Genomic DNA, 13239 nt, shown 5'->3' on the forward strand with positions numbered 1-13239 from the left:
TCGTTGCTGCATGCAATACTAGTTCTAATTCCCCTTCGCAAGGTTCAACCTAGACGATACCCTTTTGCGGCAGGCATATCCGAGCTCAGGACGACTTAGACTCTTATCGTGTAAGATTTCGCATGTTCATTCAGCACCGCGCACTCAGCTAAAGGCCACTTGAACAGTACGTGAATACGATACCAACAATGACGAACAAAGTATTAACTAAATCCCACAAGAAGGCAAGAGTACCCACAAATGTTCTTGCAGCAAAGAGATCGCGCATAGTTTCTATTGCGAAACAAAAAGGTGCACCGACCGCCGAGGCCCGACCCGTTCCCCGGTCTGTCAAGGGAAAGGAACGAGCATCCACACCGGCACCACTTAAATCACATATCGCATCTTTACATGATGATGACGAAGATGCGCGAACTCCCTTGCCTGCCACATTCAAAGTCACAGTTGGATCGTACGAGAAGCTGCTCTATGGTCTGGAGGGATCCACTTCTGCTGAAGGCCCGAGTTACCAGTTCGACCTTGAGCCCATCTTCATATTTCCTGCACATATATCCTCTATACGTGCAGTTGCCGCATCGCCGCATGGCGGCAAGTGGCTGGCAACAGGAAGCGGAGACGAGATAATCAAGGTATGGGATCTTCGCAAAAGGAAAGAAGTTGGCGGTTTGATGCACCATGAAGGTATGTCTCGTCAACTGGTCGGGATTAGCACTTCCTCACAACATACTAGGCTCCATTACTCATCTTGAATTCCCATCGCGATCCCATCTGCTCTCTGCCTCCGAAGACGGCTCATTATGCCTCTTTCACGCTCGAGACTGGACAGTGCTTCGCGCTCTCAAAGGGCACAAAGGCCGCGTGAACTCCGTAGCTGTACACCCGTCCGGGAAGCTAGCGCTGAGTGTAGGGAAAGACAGAACGCTGCGTATGTGGGATCTGATGCGCGGCAAAGGGTCTGCGAGTACGAAGCTTGGGAAGGGTACGTCTGTCAGCCTGTTTTTGCTGCAGTGCATGCGCTAAAGCTGTCGAGCAGAGGCTGAGATCGTCTGCTGGTCCACTAATGGCTCCCTCTTTGTCGTTCTGACGCAGTCAACTATCGACATCTACTCCACCGTGAGTCGGACTCGTGCCGTTTGGTTTCAACCTGCTCATGCTGCTTGCAGGACATGGAACTCCTACACACCATAATACATCCCTCACGGCTACATGCTGTCAGATTCTGCAAACGCGTCGTCGGGGAGGGAGAAGTCCTGCTTGTCGCAGCCGAGGACAAAAAGGTATCGGTATACGATATCCCATCCGATAGAACAGTCACCCCTAGCATAATTGCCGAGATGGTTGGGCATTCCAATCGGTCTGTTTAAGGTCCTTGCATCCGTAGCATCTATTTGCTGACCTATTTTCAGCGTCAAGTCTGTCGACACACTTGATATTTCTCTGCCGTCCTCCGCATCCCGATCATCAACTACGGTAATCTGCACCATCTCTTCAGATGGCAGAGTCCGCCTGTATGATATGGCAGCATTGCCAGAAATTTATGACGAGAAGGTTCAGTTACATCCGGTCGCCCAGTACGATACCAAGGGCTCTCGACTGACATGTCTCGCCTTGGCGGATGGTGAGCCTGCCAAGCAGAGCATTGCGACTGGGAAGCGCAAGCGGAATGAAAATGATGAGGAACATGAGAGCACGGCAGAGGACGCTGCATTGCAGTCAGCTGAGGAAGAGGATCATGATGGGCAGGACGAGGAGGAGAAAGAAGAGCAGAGTTACCAACAGCAGGAGGAGGAGGGGAAAGGAGTGGAAATATAGATAATGCACTATGGATACAGTGAATGCGTATGCTACTACATGAAATCTATCGCTCTCTTTCTCCCCCGTGGACCTTTCACCTCTCCTTCCGCAGTAACGACTGGTGACGGCTCGGCTGACGCACGCGCAGGCACATCAGGCGGAGAGATGTCCATCACGATGCTCTTCACTGCTTCTGGCAGTGGCTTCTCCACCCACATACTGTCGTCCTCCTCTTTCTCCTTGTGCTCCTTGAGTTTCTTCTTCTTCCGTTCCTTGTCCTTGTCCTTCTCTCGACGCACCGCGCCAAGGTTGAGCCCGAAGCCGTCCTCTTCCACATCAAACGACATAAGGGTGGCCTTGTTTGCCGACTTCTTCTTCTTGTCCTTCTCCTTCTTATCCTTGTCTTTGCTCTTATCTTTGCGAGATTCTCGTTCAGAGCGCGGAACAAATGTGGGCTTGAAGGATGCAAGGTCCACTTTCTCCGGCAATGTAGAAGTAGCCGCGGCGCCTTCCTTCGCAAGTACATAAGACGCGGTAGTTGAATCGCCAGCAGTGAGATGGGAGGGTACCATTTCCGCCTCGACCTGGACGCCAGGCTGTGGGGCAGACGTCTCGTCAAGATCCACCTTATTGTAGGCCTTCTCCGGATTCTCACTTGCAACCTCGTCTTCGCTGTCTTCCTCGTCACTAGCGAAGATCGCCTTGAAAACGTCCATGGCCGGTCTTTGATACGTGAGTGTGTCGCGCCCCTGATCGTCGTCCTCCCCTAGTCCCACGTTCGCCAAGTCCACGGTACCCTTCTTCTGCGCGCCACCGCTCGACCCATCCGTTATCGCGCCCGCACTGACCAAGCCCGACGTGATAACCGAAGCTTCTGACATCGCCGCATCCGCCTGTGTGCCTTGTTTCACCGCGGCCGTCGGGGTAAAGTCAGCATTGCCTGTCCCCTCCGCGCCACTCATATCCACCTCAGGATCCTTGACAGCGAAACGCTTGCACAGTAACCGCGCCGGCTGCCACGGCTGCACCTCCCGTGTCAGCGGGCCATACATCCCTAGCCGCACGGCGCCCATCTTGGGGTCCTCTTCCTTCTTCTCTTCTTCCACTTCCGGCTGCTGCTCCTCTTCCAGATTAGAGTGCGTGGGGTGACGGAGGCCCTCCACAATGGCCGGGCCCATCTCAACCACTACTGCGCTCCGAAAACGGTCTGCCATAGCTCCCGAGAGCGGCTTGAACACCGCCGCCGCCTTCGCATAGTCATCAAGCTCCTTGTTTAACTCCTCAATGGACTGTCCTGGAGTGGGGCCAATCCCAATACCGGTCTCATTCGGAGCTCCGGGTACCACGGATCCGCGTGAGGCTTGAAAGTAAAGGAAGGCAGTGTAGCGGGACTGTTTGACAGGATCAGTGATGAAGGGCTGAAAGCCTTGTAGGGCCGCTTTGGCGACTGAGGGATGGATATATGGTATATCTATCTCCCCAGGCACATGCTGTGTGGGAGGCGGGGCCGCTGGGGAAGGCGCAGTGGATGACGGACCGGAGATTGCATTCTTGATATTTTGCAATCGCTCCCTATCTTTCTGAGACATGTATTCAAATATAGAACGCGGTTCGGATGGCAACGGCATCTCGCCCAATATCGATCCTCGCTAGATAGATACGAGATGCAATTTGAGTTGACAGATCAATATGAGCGAGATGAATTACCTGATCCGCGGATATGAAGCTCTCCTTCCATTGAGTGTGTGTCTGCGGTTTCCCAGGAGCAACATGGCTGCTGATTTCATGCTTGATATTCTCTTTATTCGTGTCCTGCTCCCAGACCCTGTGAGGATTGGGAGTCCAACCCCTTGGCACTTCCGGCAGGGGGAACCTGTGGCAGTGTTACGACATGTAGCATCGTCCATGCTTCCGATTACATACCAACGGTCCTCAGAGACTGGCCGATCAGACAGCACAAAGCCCTTCAGTACCGGGCGGCCATCGTTGAACGTTTGTGCAAACACCCCAGTCGTTACTCTCTTGTCCAAAGAGTCGTTAGTACGGCTCGTTGTCTGAATGAATATTGGCTTGACTCACATTTTCATGCGCATGCGTCGATTGACGAGCGCTAGAACCGCCCATAGTAACGGGCCTGCCGTTATCTTCATCCGCAGCATCAAATGCTAGATGTGAATGTCGATGGCGAGCTATGCCACTATCATATACATCCAAATCGTCCTCGTCAGCTTCGTTCAGTGCGCCAAGACCGAATCCAGCTGTGAGTAAGATGGAAAATCGCTGAGCGTTCAAAGACAACATCAGCACAACAGTACGCACTCGCTATTCGCGGGCCTCTCTCCCGCTCGTCACCCCGCCCGGTGCCAATATGTTCCTCCAACCGCATGCCAGGGACGTAGCCTAGCCCATGGAAGTTACCCTTGCGCGAGGCCAGCAGAACGGGCGTGTCTCGCCGCGGATATAGGTGCTTCGCCGCCTCCTCATCCTCCTCATCTCCTGCCATCTCTCCAACTGCATCGTAGCGGCCTGCATCCTGCGCTTTCCGCTGTGCGTATGTGAGACGAGGACCAATACCTTGGCCTAGACGCCAGCCCATCTTCTTAAGTATTCGCGCACCAACAGAATCTTTAGGGGCGGGGGCTAGCGAGGCTTCCAGGACAGCAGTAATGGGTCTAAGTTGCGATTGTCAGCCTGGTCATAATGCCCTAGTATCATGAGACACGCACTCATTCTCCAGTTCCTTGTCCACATCTGCGCCTGCCCGCCGTTGTAGTTCAGCTTCTGTGCCACCGAAGTCCATTTCCTCGCTCTCGTCTACCAGTTTCCGACCCTCTCTCAGTTCTGCGAGATCCTCCTCGTCCATGAAGTCTTCGGGACGCGCGACTTTCGCCTTGGCCCGGCCGGATCGCGAAGAAACGAACGTCGAGGGAGCCCATCCTGCGACATAGTTTGTAAATGCAACAACTCATTCATGCGTGTGTGCATGCATACCTTCTTTTGACCCAACAGTGTTGAAGTAACCAGCTGAGAAGCCTCCCGTGAACGCTCCATGTAGCCGCTTTCGTCCCTTCTCATCCCGCACCTTTGTATCATCACAACGGGACAGATGTCGGTTTCTCTAAATCATATTATGAAGTAAAACACACACCTCTTGCTTCCATAATGGCACGAATTCGCCAGTATCCTTGGACTTCTCGAGGGGCGGCAGCGGTGTCCCAATCTGAAGCAAAGCTATAGCATCGACAAGGAGAAACCCATCATGATGCCGTACGCACCAAGCAGAAGGACTCGTTCGCCTTTGCACTTGAGGGGTCGACGCCGAGGTCATTGAGCTTGCGCTTGAGTCTACTCGTCATGCTGGTTCGTCGACAACTTCCAGTGCATGTACTTGAGATTAACGCCGGTCTGATCAAGGCAAGGGCAGAATTGGGTCGATCACGTGGGCAATATTGAACGCGTCGCGACCGTGACTCATCGAGAGTCTCCTCTCCGCTACTCCTTCCATGATCACAATTTCCTCCTGCGTTAGCAGCAGTCACGTCGAATCGAGCAAGCTTTCTTCTGCGCCAATATTTGGCGTATGTGCGCGCCATGACTGCCGGCCGCCTGACGCTGTCGCTCGACGAACATTATTGTCGGTAGAACCTGGCATTTTTCATTTAAAATCGTGAATGCGCCATCCCCATACGATTTGATCGGATGACGAACTTGACATTGCATCGCATTTCAACCTCTAGCGGTCAGCCTTTTGGTTTCGGCCTTTAACCTGTGCGCTGCGTGTGGGATCTCCAGGCTAGGCAAGGCCATTCCAATGATTGTGCAACACGTTAGCTCTAGCCCATCCATAACCACCATACAGGCACGCGATATCATGCGGTCATGATGTTGCCCAATGGTTGCGGACCGACCCTAGTCGAGACGGACGTAACTAGACACCTCGGCGATCGCATAAGGGCAATAGAAACTGTACGTCTCGGCCGTTGTTCAATATCCATTTCAGCCGCCAAGAATCCCTGTGCACCAGTAACCTACAGTATGAGATGTTAGGGCTCGATGAAGGCGCAAGAACGGAGAAGCATCTCAATTACATGCGCATCTCCGTTTGAACGGTATCTCTTCGTACCTGTGGTCGGTCGGTGTTGGCATGCTGCGCCTTCCGAGAGTTCGCTTGCGCTTGCCGCCCCACGAAGCAACAAATCTCCTCGTTATCTGGTTCCTGAAAAAACCTTGCATGTGTTCCTCGGCTCTTTTAACCGGATTCTGAACATCTCCACCCAGGCGGTGCTGTCATCATACCACTTACGGTCAGCTGTCTTTTTATCCTTATACAGCGACGTGGCACTGCACTGCCAGCTTACAGACTTAGTCCATGCACCTCTGGAGATCTTGACAGCTCTACCCATAAGGGACAATTGCTGCCAAAAGAAGGGCGTCTTCTCCTCCACAGGATCTCAGGTGATAGATGGGCATGACCTTCCTTGGCTATACGCATAGCCTTGGCGAAGTGAGGTGAGTGCCACCTTGACATCTTTTCGCGTCTCACCAAACTGTTGCGACTCGTGGTCTGCGGGCGTTGGGCGTTTAGATAGCGCATATGACGACCGTGCACTCGCTGCAAAGCGTTCTCGTACTGTCCAGGGCGAGAGAATTCCAGATCCGTAGGACATTAATTACGTCTTATCGCATTGAGCTTGCGTTGCCCGTCCGCAATCGCAGGGCTCGCGTTCCCCAACAACAGTGTCGTGTGCCACCTTAAGCGCAGCAGATAGGCGCTGGCGCCTCCCTGCAGCAACGATCTATCCAGATCCCATTTTCCGCGTGAAGAACCAATGATGGCGGCTACGACTGGCTAAATTCGAAATTTCCCGCTTCCTGGAATTTGATGCGGTCTTCGATCCGATCGATTTACAACGCGGCATCTGTACGTGGATGCAATCAGGGTGGAGGTTATGCTCTCTGTCGGCGGGAACTTCGGCTTGTCGACGACCGAGCGTGCCGGAGCTTCCCACCAAACCACTCGGACGGAATATTGTCCGGCCGTCTGTGTAATCCAGGTTTTTTTCTGACGTGCCTCGGCGGAACTTGGGTGGGATTGCCATCAAACCATACTTCAAAAGCATCGGTGGCGTCCATTTTCCGCTTATCGCAAAAGTTTTCCTCGGCGCTTCTGTCTAAAGCCATATGATGCTTCTCACGCAGGCTTCCGATAGACGATTTATATGGGAGACCCAGATAGCGGCGCTTCCTTAGCTGTGTCCTCTTCTTCCACGCTTTGCGACCGCTTCTCATGGATTCCGACGCTCTACACCAAACGCAACGAAGGATGTCATATGAGAAGCAACTGGACCACAAGACAGACAGCAGTTCAGTCGAGAAGGGGGGCTCCGGTGAACTAGCCATCCAAACCGACCCTCGCTACCATTTCGATGCTATCGATCTTGACCGCGTCCAGCGACGACTGAAACAGCGCCATGTACAGATGATTGCTGTAGGTCATCCTTTTGCCACGTATTCATACTGTCGTCTGAACTAATGGCTTCGGGCGTCTATGTTTACTAGATTGCTGGGACACTGGGGACGGGTCTTTTCCTCGGTTCTGGTCATGCGCTAGCAGAGGGTGGTCCTGCCGGTGCTTTGATAGGATATGCCCTTGTCGGGTCGGTGGGCTACGCGACATTGTGCAGTCTGGGAGAGATGACCTCATTTGCTCCGATTTCCGGCACCTTCCCACACTACGCCGCTCGGTGGGCGGACCCTGCCCTCGGTTTCGCGTTAGGGTACGTCTTGTTGATTTACCAGTATCAGTCACATTCGTCTTCGTGTCTGACACCTGGATCAGATGGAACTATTTTTATTCGTGTGCAATCTCCACACCGACTGAGATTACCGCGGCATGTATTCTGCTCACGTTCTGGGACTCTAATGTAAGCACTATGCATCTACCTTCCTTCACAAAACTCTAATTTACCACATACCCGTAGCAACACCATCAAGCAGCGTACACTGCTGTAGTCACTGTTTGTGTCTGTGCCATCAATATTTTCGGCGTGCGATGGTTTGGTGAAGCGGAATTCTTCTTCTCGATAATCAAAAGTGAGTGTCAGTCGTTTGGATTGCTCAAAGTGAAGTAACGTAGGGTGGTTTCAGTCGCATTGATCACAATGTTGATCATCTCGGGATTGGTCATTGATTTGGGAGGCGGACCCAACCACGATCGTATCGGTTTCCGCGTACGTAGGAAATTCACAAAATTCGCCTCGGGCAGTCATAACTTGTTCCGCAGTACTGGAAGGACCCCGGTGCATTTGCACCATCTGATCTTGTGCCAAACCGCCTCCCGCTCGACAAGTTTCTCGGCTTCCTTTCTGTCATCGTTCAGGCTGCCTTCTCGTTCCAGGGAATGGAGTTAGTAGCAATGTGCGTATCGTCTCATAGAATGTTCCGTATTGCGTGGCTAATAAATGCACTTTCAGCGCTGCCTCCGAGACTGAGAGTCCTCGCAGAAACATTGCCAAGGCTGTCCGCAGGGTGTTCTGGCGCATTCTCATCTTCTACGTTAGTCATCCGTTCTTGGCGTGCTCCGACCATTGCCGCTGAAGTTGCGCTCCGCAGATCCTCGGAATACTGATTACTGGCATGCTTGTGCCGTATAATGACCCAAATTTGCTCTCCGACACTGGTACCGCGGCAGAGTCTCCCTATGTCATCGCTATTCAGCGTGCCGGCATTTCTGCATTGCCCTCTGTCATCAACGCTCTCATTTTCACTTCCGCCTTCTCCGCGGGCAACTCGTTCCTGTTCTCCTCCTCCCGTATTCTCTACGGATTGGCTCTCCGCGGGCAGGCACCAAGATTCCTTACTCACTGCACGAAGAAAGGCCTCCCGATCGTGTCTGTTCTTGTTTGTTCATGCTTCGCGTTCCTGTCCTTCATGAGTGTTTCTTCGGGAGCGAATACTGTTTTCCTGTACGCCTTGCGCCTCTGCTCTTTGATGGATTCTGGAACTAATGACTCGTTCAGATGGTTGCAGAACCTCTCAACGACCAGCGGTTTCTTTAGTTGGGGTGCAATGTGCGTTACATACCTGCGTTTCTGTAAGTTGTCCCGGCCGTAGCTGCGTCGAAATTCGCATGCTAACACCCGTGGACATAGACAAAGGCTTGAAAGTGCAAGGAATCGACCGAAAGCAGCTCACCTACTGGAACCGCCTTCAGCCATATCTTGCAATCTGGTCGATCTTCTGGCTCACGATTTTCATTCTGATCACTGGCTATGCAGTGTTCTGGTCCTTCAACGCTTCCGACTTTCTGACAGACTGTACGTCCTCGCCAGCCCATCCACTTGGCATTAATAGCTTAATCACCATCTGTAGATATTAGCCTTCCGCTTTTCCTCGGCGCGTATGTCTTCTGGAAGGTCGTCAAGCGTACGAAGTATTGGAGGCCAGAAGAGATGGACTTCGTCACGGTAAGCACTGCTCATCACTTCCGTGGATATCAGGATTGAGTGTTTCTCCGTTCATGAGGGCATTCCAACCTTGGAGGAGACGGAAATCCCGGAAGTTCCGCCGAAGAATATCTGGGAGAAGATCGCAAACATCCTGTTCTAGAGTCATCTCTCCATGACTTTTTGTACTGTTCGTGGATGCAATGATCAAGATATCTTTACACTGTACTTACGACGTAATCATTGTCTCACGCTATTATTACTGTAGCTTCATGGTACTATGAGAAATGACATCTATATGAACTTCTGAATGATATTGAACCCTTCTGTGAAGCTCGACGAGATCCGTCTCCTTTACGGCTTGTGAGGCGCATATCACTGTGAAAAGGTGCGGAACGCGCGGAGAGCTGATCTCATCCCCAGATTATTTACTCACACCCCATCTGCGGTGTGGGGTGTGAGTAAATAGGTCTGGGTATGAAACCAGCGGAGAGCCACACGCAACCGATACTTCTCGCAAAACCCTATATTTAGCCAAACCCGCGAAGATCGCTTATCGACAAGGCGAATGGTATAGTGATAATTGCACAGCATCTACCGTGCGATGTGCGCGCTGCAACTACGCTTGACCCGACGGCACGAGTTTCCGGAGTTTTGCCTGCATCCACACCCTATACATCTTGAGCTGTCTCTTCCGGTTCACAATCAAGCGGCGATCGACACCCAGCTGTTGGATGGCGAATAGGGGATGGGCTAGTCCTATGCCCGGGGAGAACGATTCAAGAAGAGATGGATGTATCTGCGTGGAAGTAGGGGAAGGGGACAGCAATGTCTCTTTTATGTCGAGAGTCGGAACAGCCGCGCCTGAATCGTCGGGTGACGGCGCGGGGGACGCAGAAGAAAGGCGCTGGATTTGGGCTGAAGACTGCGAACGTTCCGCGGCGCCTTCGTCGGTCTCCTCTACGATCGTAACCTCCTTCTCCGATCTTGATGCGGCAGGAGCCGGCGCTCCTGTGAACAGCAAGGCTAGCTCGTCTGACGAGATAGATACTCGATGTCAATGGCTCGGCCCGCACACGTTTTGGATACTAACGTACCTAACTCGAAGAAATACACTCTTGTCTTATCCCCACGGATGTAGAAGTTGTCCTCCAGCAATCTGCCACTTTTGAAGCGTAATTGAGCGAGATCATGTCGTCCATAGTCCCTGAAAAGTAGCAGCCCTCCAGGTTTCAGTATCTGCCAATTTTAATCGAGTTAGACAACCAAAAGTGTATCAAGAAAATGCACTCGATCCGTACCTTATGAATATTTGTGACGGCCTTTCGCCACTCGGCAGGTTGTAGAGCACTAAACACAAAAATCAAGACGATTATGTCTACGCTTTCTACATCAGTTCCAGGGGGTAGTTCGGAAGATGTGAGGTCCCAAACGGCAGCGTGGATGGAGCCGACAGGAGGTGCTGCGTATAACGGATTTGTCTGGTTCATGTAAGGGTTATGGTTCTGTCGGCTACCCGGAGAACAATTTCTTACCTGGACTAATTTGATCGCATGTGACGAATAGTCATAAGCCCGCAATGACAGCTGCGGGTTCTTGTTCGCAGACAACAGAGGAAACACAGCGTTTCCGGCGCCTGCCATCAAGGTCATATCGTTCATGCTTTTGTGACCGTAAAGAAGAATATTCTCACCGCAGCCAATTTCCGCAATTGTCACTGCTCCTGCCTAGAGAAATTGCATAGATATCAGCTCGTATAACGTGATTATGTCGATCCGCTGATACCTCTGGTTCGGCAGCTTCCACCAGTTCCGGGAACTCGAGATGAAGCCTGAGCTCCGTAAACATCGTACACCTGGATAACTCTCTTGTGAACGTACCATTTTCTGTCGCGGAAGAAGTTACTAGAATTCATTTTGTAGAAATTGTCCCTGTCTATACGTTGAGAAAGTCATATCACTTGGCAGCATATTGAATACCAATGTCGAGCAGGCTTCTCGTAGTACTTTTGTTTCTCATTCTCTGGGACAGGTGCGTTCCTTTGTTTTGCGAGAGCCGAGGCGATGATTTCGCCTTGGTCATTAGGAGGGGGAACATGATCCCACGCATTTTGACTCCACACATCGGCATCATCTGTGAGAAATCTTGCTTGCTAGCAGGTGAGCCTGGCCCATTCGTTATTGATTCATGTATAGTGACTGCTTACCTCGAGCCGAATGGCGGGTTTTCTGCTTTTACATCATGCACAGAGGACGCCGTCCTCGATTTCACCTGACTCTTGTTGTCCGGTGACAGGTCACCCTGGGCTGTCATGCGATTTCTCGAATCGTTTTGAACCGTGAGGTAATTTGTGTAGCCACTTGATACTCTTTTCTGAAAGAAAATCTCGGAATCCGGAACGATCTAAAGGAATCTGCACGTGATCGAGACGCTAACGACCGTGTCAGTAGATCAATATGGTGACTGGCACAGCAACAACTGATTCGTATCTTTCTTTCTATCTGTTCCTCGTAGATCTACACTCGCTCACGGTTCCTGGTGAATTGCTCAGCTACGTACGTTGCAGCAACTTGCCACACGTTAGGACTACTGCCAAATCACGTGCAGCCAGACTTCGAAACAGCGCTCGGGGCTGAATCACGCTTGTTTCCTGCCTTGACTCTCCGTGGCAATATTGCACCTCAAATAGCTCAGGAAGCAGTGCTAATAGCTGTGCATCTGACGGCGGTCATCATTTCTGTTTGACTCGACGTCAAGCCCGTCGACGTGATGCCGCCAGGTGCTGCGGTTTCTGAAGAGCAATTAGCCAGCCTGTATGCGCAAGTACTCGCTGGATTCGGAGCAGAATCACCTACCACGGACAACCCACTGCAGAACGGTGAGGGTGGACTTGAACACCTCCACAGTCAGTACGGCGACGACGGCGGTACACCCACATTAGCTCGTCAACAATCCACGCTCTCAGTGTCCTCGGCCCAGACCTGTGGGTCTCAACTCGCTTACGATGCTATGTGGTACTGATGACTATTTAGTTCGCGGGCTTCCATCATCATCAATGCCCGTGTCGCCAGCAAGCAGTGTTCAATCACCGACGCAGCGAGGACCGCGGCCTCTGCCGCGCATACCTGGCCAGTCGCCACCGCCCGCAAGCCCTCCTCTACCACCACCACCACCACCTCCACCCATGTTATATACTGCTATGCCTGAGCCGCGGCCTTATTATCCAGATGAGACTCTGCCGCCTCCTCCGCCACCGAAGCGTTCCAGCGCTGAATCGTGCGTGTGCATCTGAATTAATTAGCAATCTATGTCATGTTCATGCAATCCATTCCCAGACGTAAGCTTCCTCAACCTCCGCTGGATAGTGCTGGCTTTCAATCGAACGGGTATCAATACGCACAAGCCTCGTCGCGCCCCTCATTTAATGGAGCTACTGTCGACTCGCGTCCTGGCTCGCGGTCGTACGGGTCTTCGATTCGCCCGGGCTCTTCCGACAGTTCCAGGTTGAGGACACCTCCAATGCAGATGCCTGTACCAGAAGTCCGTGACTCTCGCGAATCAAGAATGTCTTCTATGTCAAGTGACATTGTATCCCCCCGGCAGCCTCCCATCCGTCCACCTCCGGGTGCAATGCCGCCGCGAATTCCTTCATATAAGGGAAGCATGGATGACGATCGGATATCTGGAATGGACGATCTCTATACCAGCCCGGTAGAACACACGCCCAGTACTTGCACTTACTCACCTCCGCACGATGCAGCCAGTCTGTTTGCCCAACACCGCTGTAAGTGGCTTGTCTTTATCGCACGCTAGGGTGCTAAGCACATCGATTAGCTTCCCGATCAACGCATGATGTTGGTCGCACCACATCTGTGGGCTCCACAACGTCGTCCACGTTTAGTGCATCCATGCTCTATCCCGACGGCAAACCATCCCTTGACCGCAACGCCTCCACTTTAACTTCGACTTCCGGATCATCTATGTCTCCCGGAAGTGACGG

General features: G+C 52.2%; 6 protein-coding genes across 6 annotated transcripts; 4 read left to right on the forward strand and 2 right to left on the reverse strand.

Moving 5' to 3' along the window:
- Window positions 1-188: 188 nt before the first annotated feature.
- Window positions 189-1812, forward strand: LAESUDRAFT_764493 (WD40 repeat-like protein; the record flags this gene model as incomplete). The annotated part of the gene is made up of 5 exons (XM_040913442.1): window positions 189-681; window positions 731-979; window positions 1034-1113; window positions 1164-1354; window positions 1407-1812. The coding sequence occupies 5 exons, from the start codon at window positions 189-191 to the stop codon at window positions 1810-1812; spliced, it is 1419 nt and encodes a 472-aa protein (XP_040758319.1).
- Window positions 1813-1847: 35 nt separating this feature from the next.
- Window positions 1848-5150, reverse strand: LAESUDRAFT_764494 (uncharacterized protein; the record flags this gene model as incomplete). The annotated part of the gene is made up of 9 exons (XM_040913443.1): window positions 1848-3443; window positions 3502-3667; window positions 3718-3815; window positions 3874-4052; window positions 4114-4466; window positions 4521-4731; window positions 4786-4876; window positions 4943-5014; window positions 5070-5150. The coding sequence occupies 9 exons, from the start codon at window positions 5148-5150 to the stop codon at window positions 1848-1850; spliced, it is 2847 nt and encodes a 948-aa protein (XP_040758320.1).
- Window positions 5151-7117: 1967 nt separating this feature from the next.
- Window positions 7118-9402, forward strand: LAESUDRAFT_764495 (general APC amino acid permease; the record flags this gene model as incomplete). The annotated part of the gene is made up of 12 exons (XM_040913444.1): window positions 7118-7282; window positions 7354-7571; window positions 7634-7718; window positions 7776-7887; window positions 7942-8024; window positions 8078-8211; window positions 8268-8349; window positions 8407-8759; window positions 8814-8887; window positions 8946-9110; window positions 9166-9260; window positions 9319-9402. The coding sequence occupies 12 exons, from the start codon at window positions 7118-7120 to the stop codon at window positions 9400-9402; spliced, it is 1650 nt and encodes a 549-aa protein (XP_040758321.1).
- A 456-nt stretch (window positions 9403-9858) lies between these two features.
- On the reverse strand, window positions 9859-11552 carry LAESUDRAFT_665816 (methyltransferase; the record flags this gene model as incomplete). The annotated part of the gene is made up of 9 exons (XM_040905214.1): window positions 9859-10274; window positions 10337-10478; window positions 10541-10720; window positions 10775-10875; window positions 10933-10966; window positions 11025-11075; window positions 11116-11170; window positions 11219-11383; window positions 11446-11552. The coding sequence occupies 9 exons, from the start codon at window positions 11550-11552 to the stop codon at window positions 9859-9861; spliced, it is 1251 nt and encodes a 416-aa protein (XP_040758322.1).
- A 167-nt stretch (window positions 11553-11719) lies between these two features.
- On the forward strand, window positions 11720-12580 carry LAESUDRAFT_536009 (uncharacterized protein). Its single transcript, XM_040902851.1, has 3 exons — window positions 11720-11794; window positions 11847-12222; window positions 12272-12580. The coding sequence occupies exons 2-3, from the start codon at window positions 12009-12011 to the stop codon at window positions 12529-12531; spliced, it is 474 nt and encodes a 157-aa protein (XP_040758323.1). The 5' UTR covers window positions 11720-11794; window positions 11847-12008; the 3' UTR covers window positions 12532-12580.
- LAESUDRAFT_536046 (uncharacterized protein) lies at window positions 12272-13217 on the forward strand. The gene has a single exon (XM_040902852.1). It carries the CDS (start codon window positions 12552-12554, stop codon window positions 13050-13052), a length of 501 nt encoding a protein of 166 aa, XP_040758324.1. The 5' UTR covers window positions 12272-12551; the 3' UTR covers window positions 13053-13217.
- The last annotated feature ends 22 nt before the right edge of the window (window positions 13218-13239 follow it).

This window comes from Laetiporus sulphureus, assembly GCF_001632365.1.
Source record: "Laetiporus sulphureus 93-53 unplaced genomic scaffold LAESUscaffold_78, whole genome shotgun sequence".
Lineage (NCBI taxonomy): Eukaryota > Fungi > Basidiomycota > Agaricomycetes > Polyporales > Laetiporaceae > Laetiporus > Laetiporus sulphureus.

Excerpts from the sequence above, each read along its gene's own strand:
- LAESUDRAFT_536046 (XM_040902852.1), top strand. The coding sequence starts at position 12,552 with ATGTTCATGCAATCCATTCCCAGACGTAAGCTTCCTCAACCTCCGCTG.
- LAESUDRAFT_536009 (XM_040902851.1), top strand. The coding sequence starts at position 12,009 with ATGCCGCCAGGTGCTGCGGTTTCTGAAGAGCAATTAGCCAGCCTGTAT. Across the intron at positions 12,223-12,271 it reads AGTGTCCTCGGCCCAGACCT|TTCGCGGGCTTCCATCATCA; the intron begins GTGGGTCTCAAC and ends ATGACTATTTAG.